The sequence below is a fragment of the Dioscorea cayenensis genome, chromosome 19 (genome assembly GCF_009730915.1).
Source record: "Dioscorea cayenensis subsp. rotundata cultivar TDr96_F1 chromosome 19, TDr96_F1_v2_PseudoChromosome.rev07_lg8_w22 25.fasta, whole genome shotgun sequence".
Lineage (NCBI taxonomy): Eukaryota > Viridiplantae > Streptophyta > Magnoliopsida > Dioscoreales > Dioscoreaceae > Dioscorea > Dioscorea cayenensis.
In genome coordinates, this window is record NC_052489.1 from 9,476,646 (window position 1) to 9,486,610 (window position 9,965).

The 9,965-nt window shown below is 37.3% G+C and overlaps 1 protein-coding gene across 1 annotated transcript; it reads left to right on the forward strand.

Annotated features, from left to right (window-relative positions):
- Positions 1-3,087: 3,087 nt before the first annotated feature.
- On the forward strand, positions 3,088-9,035 carry LOC120250212 (serine--tRNA ligase-like). The gene is given in 10 exon segments (XM_039259005.1): positions 3,088-3,376; positions 3,451-3,521; positions 3,615-3,776; positions 3,861-3,966; positions 5,782-5,975; positions 7,972-8,075; positions 8,248-8,431; positions 8,507-8,686; positions 8,812-8,946; positions 8,949-9,035. Coding segments are annotated over 10 exon segments (1,356 nt in total). The 5' UTR covers positions 3,088-3,243.
- Positions 9,036-9,965: the final 930 nt, after the last annotated feature.

Here is a 9,965-nt window from a genome sequence, read left to right on the forward strand (position 1 = left end):
TGCCGGAAAACATCAAAGACTGTGTGGAGGTGTTTCAGATGCTCACTCTATGATGGGTTGTAAACCAGCACATCATCAAAGAACACTAAGAAGAACTTTCACATTACCAGCCTAAAAACATCATTCATTAGTGCCTAAAACATCGAGGGGGCGTTTGATAACCTAAAGGGCATGACGAGGAACTTGTAGTGGCCCTCATGGGTCCGAAATGCCATCTTCTCGATGTCCATTGGGTGTATCCTCACCTGATAATAACTAGAGCACATGTTAAGTTTGGAAAAAACATGCGCACCTGCTAACTCATTGAGGAGCTCCTCCATCATTGGGATCGGGAACTGATCACGGATCATCACCGCATTAAGAGAGCGATAATCCACGCAAAATCTCCATGTCCCGTCCTTCTTCTTGACGAGGATCACAAGGGATGAAAATGGACTCGTACTCAGACGAATAATCCCTTCGCTGAGCATGTCTTCCACCAAGTGTTCGATCTCCTCCTTCTGATAATGGGGGTACCTGTAAGAGGGAACAATAATTGGAGTTGCGCTCGACTTCAATTGAATCTGATGGTCGAATGTCCGAGTTGGCGGTAATCCTGAAGGCAATGAAAAAATATCAGTATAGTCACCCAAAAGCTATTGAAGTTGGTCAACAATTTGAGAGGGCGCTGTGGGGTTGGCGTGGACTATTGATGTGGTGGAGTCGGTGGAGCCATTTGGGTCTAGAGAGACAAATAAGTGATAATATTGGTTCTCATATTGACCATGGTGTTGACATTTCAAAGCAACTGCTGAGGATGCGACGACTGTAGGGTTTTTCATGCCATGCAGTCGAACTCGTGCACCCTGGTAGTCAAAGTCCATCCAAAGTTGCTGGTAATCGAAGATCGTCGACCTAACTTTGGCCAACCAGTTGAAGCCCAGAACAACATCGGCTCCAAAGACTGGTAATATGAGGAGGTCGATAGTAAATAAGGTATCACCTAACTAGAGGGAAACTTGGAGACAAGTGCCGCCATACTGGAGCTCGACGCCATTGCCCACCGTGACCTTCATATATGAGGATGGTTGAACGGGCAGTCCAAGATGAGTCACCCAGCGTGACTGGACGAAGTTGTTGGTGGAGCCGCCATCAATTAATATAACCATCTCATTACCATGTATCTTGCCCATAATCTTCAAGGTTGATAAAACCATCATTCGTGTGAGAGCATGGAATGATATGCAAAGATTATCTCTACCGGAGGTGTCTTGAGGTGGTTGCTCGGGATAGTCTAGAAGTTGTGGGGGTTCTGGTTCATGATCGTCCTTCGGTGTTTACTCGTCGTCATCAAAGAGAAGGCATAGGAACTGTTGTTTAGTGCAATGATGACCCTTAGTGAATAGGTAATCGCAGTTGTAGCACAGTCCTGTTTCACACTGTGCCGCCATCTCAGCAGGGGTCAATCGCTTGATTGGTTTGGTTAGAGCTGGTAACGGTGGTCGTGGTAATCCTAGTGTAGTAATTGTTGGGGAGGGACCCTGAAGAGCTTTGCGATTTAGGAAGCGATGAAACCCAGCAGTAGGTTTCGCGGCGTTACATTTGTCTTTAATCAACTTGGCCATGCCTATGGCGTTATGTAACATCTGCGGCTTCCACATATACAGCTCTCGGTGAATGTCCTTGAGTAAGCCGAATAAGAAATAGTTGAGGAGGCTACTGTCTGGTAGCACTGGTACACGGGTCAACAGACCTTCAAATTCAGGCATATACACGGTAACAGATGTATGTTGTTTGAGCTTAAACATACAAGCTTTGTGGTTGACGAACGAAGATGGTTTGAAGCGTAGCTTAGGCTGCCTTGCCAAAGCTTCCCAGGTCGTTAGTTGATTTATTAAGGGGAGCCAATGGTACCATTGAAGCTTCCTAGGACTTTGTGTTCATCTGGAATGGCATGATAGGTGAAAAAGTGTTTGATCTGGAAGATCCACGAATGCACATTTTCACTAGTAAAGAGAGGTATCTCTAGCTTCGGTTGGCGAGGTTGGGAGAGTGACGATGATGTTGTCGCTGTGTTCGGCTGAGAACCAAGGCTTGGAGTCAATGGAGGAAAGGGTAATAGATGTGGAAAGTTACCTCGTTCGAGCTTGGAAAGTTTGAGCACTATATCAGACATCTCCGCTTACTAAGAGTTGTGTGTGTTGTAAGACCGAGACAAGAGGCCTTCCATGCGGGATAGCATAGCATCCTAACGGTCATTAATGAGGGAGAGTTGCTCTTCCAGCACGCGAGAGCGCGTCATTGCCCCTTCCGTCATAAGTTTGACTGATAAATGAAAGCACCAGTATAGCGATTTCCGAGAGAGTTAGAATTTTTCAGGAGGTAAGGAGAGGGAGAAAGAAGAGAGGGATAAGAAGGGACAAGAGAGGCGGAGGCCATTAGGAAAAGTAAAAGGGAAATGGCAGGATATTCTTTGTCTCATTTCCTCTCATTGGTTGTATTTAAACAAACTTCATAACAGTTTGGGCTACGGTGCCTTGCTTTCCACGCTATGCCTTAACTATTGGTTAAGGCTACATCATATGATTAATTATATTAATTACTATTAGCTGTGCTAACTCCCAAGCATCATTTTTTTCTGCACACGTGGCCTCCTTAGGGCTCCCCACCTCATGATCTTTGACCCCCAATGTGATCATTGACCGATACACAGTGCATCATTTATGTAGATCATCCATGATTTTATTAATTTTATCATTTTAATATATTCATAATATTTTGTTTTTATTTTCAAACTCCTAGTCTTTAAAAATGTTTTTTTTAAAATTATTAGAGAATCATTAAATATGTCAATTATAACTGAATGAATATACAATCCAAAATTTAGATTAAATTTGTTAGCTTTAAAATTTAAATAAGTTAAATTTTAAAAATTATTATTAAAATAACTATAATAATTACATCTATGGTGCGAACACCACCACCACCATCATCATTATTATTATTATAATTATTATTATTATTATTATTATTATTATTATTATTGCGTTTATTTCTCTATGCATAGCTACCCTTTGAAGTGAGAAAACCCTGGCATTGCATCCGTCTGATGTAACACTAAGAGCGTGGGATAAACGGTGCAGATTGGGCAGCATTTGAGGCGTCTTTGCTCCCCACCCCGATCAGTGCTCAAAGAACGAAGGAAGTCGGCGTGGTGCTCTTTGCTCTCATCTCGCGTTTTTCTCATCGGCCACGAGCGGAGTGATGCTGGACATCAACATCTTCAGGGCCGAGAAGGGCTTCGATCCCGAGCGCATCCGCGAGTCTCAGCGGCGCCGCTTCTCCCCCGTCGAGGTCGTCGACGAGATCATCAGCCTCGACAAGGAATGGCGCCAGCGTATGCATCTCCCACTTTCTTTCTTCCTATGCTCTGTGGTTTACTCTTCTCACTTCGATCTTGGTGTTTTTCAGGTCAATTCGAGTTGGAGAATCTCAGAAAGGACTTCAATCGAATCAACAAGGAGGTTGCACGCCTCAAGATTGTGAGTTTCTTTGGGGTTGGCTTAATTATTTTGATGTTCTAAAAGCTGTGATTTGGAAAAAAATATGGTTTTTTGATTGTTTGATTGGTGCAGGCGAAGGAGGATGCCACGGAGATGATAAATAGTACTAATGAGAACAAGAAGTTGACTGCGAAGAAGGAGATTGAGGTTCAAGAGGCAAAGGCTGTGCTGGATTCTAAGCTTGAGACGATTGGTAATCTTGTGCATGACTCTGTGCCTGTTAGCAATGATGAGGTTCACCTGTGCCCAGAAATCTTGATGTCGTTCTTTTGATACTTTTTGGTGTTCTGCGGAGATTAAGTTGACTATGTTTTGTAGGCAAACAATGAAATAGTTCGAGTATGGGGTGATAGACGTATGGAAGACAAGTTGAAGAATCATGTTGATCTTGTTAAACTACTTGACATTGCTGATCTTGAGAAAGGTATGCTCAGTTGCAGCAAAGTAGTAATTTCACTTAGTTGTTAACATCATGATTCTGCTTCATTTGGGAACTTAATCTTTTATGTTTATGGTGTTCATTTCAAAACTGCGTGCTTATGCCTTTTTACCATGGTAATTATACTTTAGAATTTTATGGCTTGTGCATTCGTTTTTTTCTATAATTTGTGCTATTCAATCTAATCTTCCAATAAACTAAAAACTACTCTCATCTGCTTCAACTGTTCATTGTGAACCATTGCACATGTCAAGGATTTTAAAGGCTTGACTTGCTGATACTTGTTGAGCTACCTGCGTGCATGAGTCTTATAAGCTATAATACATATTTATCTTGGACCTAAGCTTTTCTGAAAGTTGAAATATATAATTTCGTCTACACGACAGCATGCCAATCTAGTTTGTTGTCACAATTACTTTTGCGAACCTAATTGATCATGATATATGGTTAATATTGACTATTGAGTAATTGTTTTTCCAAGAAAGGTGTCATTGGCAAGCTTTCATGATTTCATCTAATGTCTGAGACCAAAGTGAATGTATAATTTCTGTTGACTCTTGACGTGAACAAGGGTGTATCTTGTTCTATGCAAATTTCAAACAAATATATTAGATTACAAAATCACTAGATTGGTGGTTTTCATTGTATAACTCAATCAAATAAATCGGTAGGTTCTGACATTGTCAATTAAGGCTCATCTGGTAAGTTTTTTTTTAACCAAAAACAGTAACTATTTGCTTCCAATCAAATAAATCAATAGTTCCTACCATAGTCAAGGCTGATATGGGAAATTTTGACCATAAACAGTGCCAATCTTATAGTGTTGATATTGCTTTATGGCTCTTGTATAAATACTAATCTCCATACATGCTTTGGAGTAGCTATTGGAAGGTTCATAATAAAGACATTGCATCTAAAATTTATGTTTTGAATTCTACATCATAATTGAAAAGTTGAAGTTGTTTTTTTAAGTCATTGATGGTGTTTGGTGACTGGCTACTCAGGCCTTCCATCTCCATGCTTGCACATCCCTACACATTTTTATTGTTTCCTTTGCTTTAAATCACATGATTAACAAACCAAATGCTTAATACTTTTGTTTGTCATCCTCATTGCGTTTCTTATATTGAGGAGGCATGGACATCTCTTTCTATAGTCATCCATTTTCTCATATGAAATAGCATGAATTATTTTGAATCATTATGACTTGCGACAATAAACATTTATTCTTATGAACAAAAATTTTCATACTCATTATCTATCTTATAATGAGAAGGCATGTGACTTCTCGTGCTATGCTTAGACATTCTCACATATGAATTAGTAGTAATGGTTTTTCATTGCCTCTTTATAACCTGGACAAGAAACCTTCTTCATACTTGACATCAGCTGGTTAAACTTGAGAACAGTAGAAGTATATATACTTTTCTCTAATGTAAATAATACTGGGATCTGAGTGTCAAACATGAAAACTAATAGAAAAAGAGGGCATTCACAATAAAAAACCATACCTTTGAGTATATTTAATTCAACAAATCTTTTGGTGATTTTAAGTGGGCGTCAGTGTTCTTACTTGTGTGCTGACATCAAACTGTCCAGAATCGAACATCAATTTTTAAATGCCAGATGCTTATCAAGATTAGCTATGCCTTTTTCCTTCTTTGTAATAATGTTTTTATTGCTAAGAGGGCAGATTGGTTTTCAAATGGCATTTGATTTTGTCTGCTTTGCAAATGACTTTTCTAGTTTTTAGCACAGTATGATCTACTTCACTAATATAATGCTACTTGAGGTGTGTAGGTGCTGATGTGGCAGGAGGAAGAGGTTTCTATTTGAAGGGTGAAGGTGTTCTACTGAACATGGCACTAATAAACTTTGGGTTAGCATTTTTGAGAGAAAGAAAGTATGTTCCGATGCAAACTCCATTTTTCATGAGAAAAGATATTATGGGAAAATGTGCACAGCTAGCTCAATTTGATGAAGAGCTGTACAAGGTTTGTTTACTATGCTCTGATTAACATACACTTTAGATATTCTGGGTTTTATTTCTCTATTTATAGTCTATGTTGAGTGGTAATTCATCTTGTTTGTTAAACTAAACCAAGTTTTCATTAATATTTTTGCTGAAAAGATAATTTCTTACAATCATATATTCTTTAAGGCATCTTGTTTCTGAGGCGTTTTTTAACCAAGAAATAGAATAATAATGCAACAAATGTTGATTGGTGGGGGTGTTTATTTCCCCTTTTTTTTTTGGCTGTTTTACTTGGAAGTTTTAATTATGTCAAATGAATATATTACTAGGTTGTGGTTGTGTGATTGATTCATTTGGAGAATGCCTTATCATGTAATAGATTTGCTTGGGTATGGGAATAAGAACTGAAATATATTAAGTTAATGTGACATGGCTTTTTGATATATAAATTCAAGAATTTACATGAAGTACATACCATTTTTGTGTATAGATTATAGATATTCTAGTCTAAATATTTAGGATCTGTCAGGCCCAGAATCTGTGTTCCTTAACTTCTTTATGGTGTCTTCAGCAGTGCTTCCACTTAAAAAGTAGTGCTTATAGATATGATGATCTAGTGTTGCTTGTGCTTTTGATGTACTTCCGACATGTAAGTGATGTGGAAATCACTCTAGGAAGCTTGGTTTTGAAATACAGTGGGAATCGAAACAGTCTGGTTTTTGTTAGTAGTGAGCTGGGTTCTCCTGTTTTGTTGATTTAGCAATGACCTCTTACACTCATTTGCTATGATTTGCTATGATTTGCTAGCTCAAGATGGTGATCTACATCCATTAGAGGATGCGGATGAATTGGATCAAACTTCGGTTACTATCCTTGTGCTCCATGTTCAATAGTAACTATTGGATTTTGAAGTGGGGAATTGCTCTAGAATTGTTGAAGAAACAGATTTTTATAATATATTTTTTCTAAAAGAGAAGCAATCAAGTAAAATTTTTTTCATTGGTTTTAATTTAATTTAAATGGTGCCTGAATTTTTCAGAAATGGGCTCAGTTCTTGGCCTAGTTTGTATGTGTTGGTAAAATGGTTGCAGGGTTGTACCAACAAGTGGAAAATGAGGAAGCATTCTAAGAATTTGGAGCAAATTAAGCATGAAATTCCTATAAAAAACAAACAAGAGGAGAATGGCAGCTATGTAGTGGTTGTATGGATTGTCCTAGTAATTGTAGGAAGTGAATGAAAAGTTGTGACTTGAGAATTGTTAAGGGTTTGGAAATGTAATTTAAATGAAAACAGAAGAATTTTTTTCAATGAAATAAAAGACAAGAACATAAAATATGGAGAGTACATCAATTTTCCGGGATATGATCTGTTTTAATTTGCAGGTGAGTCATCATTGACTTTTTGTAACTTGTGTCCATCTGAACTAGTAGCATATAGCTTCAATCGGTTATGTGCCTATGCATTTTTGAGGTGATATTGGGTAGAAATGGTAACATTAACATACAATTTTACAACTAACAATTATGGGGTATTCTTCTCATATTGGCCTGTGGGCTTTTGTAAGGACTTGGTAAGCAAATATTAATTGGCGAGTTAATGGTTTTTAGAGAAGTGATTTCCAGATATTGTTTTCATTTTGGAAGTTTAGTACAAACTACAAAGTGTATCATTTTACTCCCTTGACTAATTGAAAATTTAAAAAGAAAGATGAGATCTTTGTTGGTTCATGTATTTAGGTACATGGATGGGTGATCTTTTTGGCTTTGGAAAAAATGCTCATGTCAAGTGGATTAAGAAGTTTAGTATTCGTTGTTATTGCTGTTTGTAAGACAGGTATGCACATGTGTTGCTCATGAGAATATTCGAATTGATTGATTTTTTGGACAGTTCATCACAAGAATATCTGGCATATGGGAAAATGTAGCTGTGATGTGATATCCGACTTCTCACACAATCTGTTAATTTTAATCTAGTCCCACTGTTTCTGAAACCTTTCTAACATGATATTCAACAGGTTACCGGTGAAGGGGATGATAAGTACCTGATTGCTACTGCTGAACAGCCATTATGTGCTTACCATTTGAATGATAGAATCTATCCACAGGATTTGCCAATTCGGTATGTACTATTGCTGTACTTCATATCTTGAATTTCAAAGTTCAAACCAAGAAAAAAATGAACTAGGCCAGGGAGATCTTAGATCAGATTTATGAAAACAAAAATCAGTGCAGACATGTATGCTCAGAAACCAGAGATTATTTTTGTTTCTGTATGTTATTTACTCAATTAGATATGCGGGATACTCAACTTGCTTCCGAAAAGAGGCTGGCTCGCATGGTCGGGACACTTTGGGCATTTTCAGGGTCCATCAATTTGAGAAAGTGGAGCAATTCTGTATAACCAGCCCAAATGACAATGATTCATGGGAAATGCATGAGGAAATGTTGAAGAACTCAGAGGACTTCTACAAAGATGTGCAATTTTGTGAAATCAATTCAAATTAGGAAATTGCTGTAAATCAAATTTAACGTTGGTTTTGATTATTGTAGCTAAATCTCCCCTATCAAGTTGTTGCAATCGTCTCTGGCGCTTTAAATGATGCAGCCGCCAAGAAATATGATTTGGAAGCTTGGTTTCCTGCATCAAAGACTTACAGGGAGCTTGTCTCTTGTTCTAATTGCACTGACTACCAGTCGAGGAGACTAGGGATAGGATTTGGGCAGAAAAAGGCAAGATTGCGCCCCTGCTACTTCCTTTTGATAATTAACTCTAGTGGAATTAGAAAAACTATTTTCCAGGTGCTATTTTGGCCAATATTCTAAGCTACATCTGCTAATCCTTGCTTTGACTACAGAATGATGAACAAGCGAAACAGTATGTTCTATATGCTGAATTCTACCTTAACTGCAAACTGAAAGGACTCATTTGCTGCATCCTTGAGAACTATCAGAGGGAAGATGCGGTTGAAATTCCTCAAGTCTTGAGGCCATCTCATGGGGTGGCCAGGAGTTCATTAGTTTTAAGGTGGGTCCAGATACCAAAGCTAAGAAACCTAAGGTAATTTCTTTTTTCACTTAGTTATTATCCTGTACATGTATAATGTATACTTTTTCTTTCACTGGACAGGAAATATCGGGTTTGCAAAGCAGCAGCACAACAGAAGTGACCAACTTGAAGTGGGCAAATTATGCCTAGTTTGCATTATGGAGTTGGTTGTATCAACGACATAGAAAGTTCAAACTGAGTTTTGCTACAAAAGGATCCGGAGAAGTTATGGTGTCTTCAGTTGTCCAATGCCAGGCAGACACAGGAGAGTAGAAATACGCGCGCTTTTATCTTTTGATGAGAGTGTTTATTTTCAAGTTATTTGGATTTATTGTGATAGAACAAAATCTAGAAACTCCTAAACACTTGTTAACTTCAATTATTGTCTGATTCTATTAAGGTGTCTTTTATTGTGATCGCAAGTTCAAAACTCTATGTCGTAGTGTGTGTGTGTTTTGCTAAAAACCATCATACGCCGCGTCAAATAAAGATGGAATTTATTTTAACAATAAAATTGTTTATTTACAAATTAAAATGTTGGGGATAAGAAACACACTTCAACTGAAAAGTAATATTTTATCATAGCTATGGTTTCAGCTCTGGTAAAATTGAAGACCAAGTTTTTAATATTATTATTTTTAATTATTAAAAGCTAATTTTTATGTGAATTTTTATTCACTAATATGGTTTTCAAAAACATGACATTAAACCAAGTTATCACCTAGTGATGAGTGTATTTTCTTTAAAAATACTAAGATATTAGTTTTTGATGCACATCTTTTAAAATTACAAGAATTAAATATTTTTTGTTCTTTTTCAACTATAAGTTTTATTATAGAAGGTATATCCAACTACATTTATTTAGATAAATATGTTATTATTATTATTATTATTATTGTTATTATTATTATTATTATTAGAGGTAAAATCGTTTTAAAAGTTCATACTTTACCATATCTACAA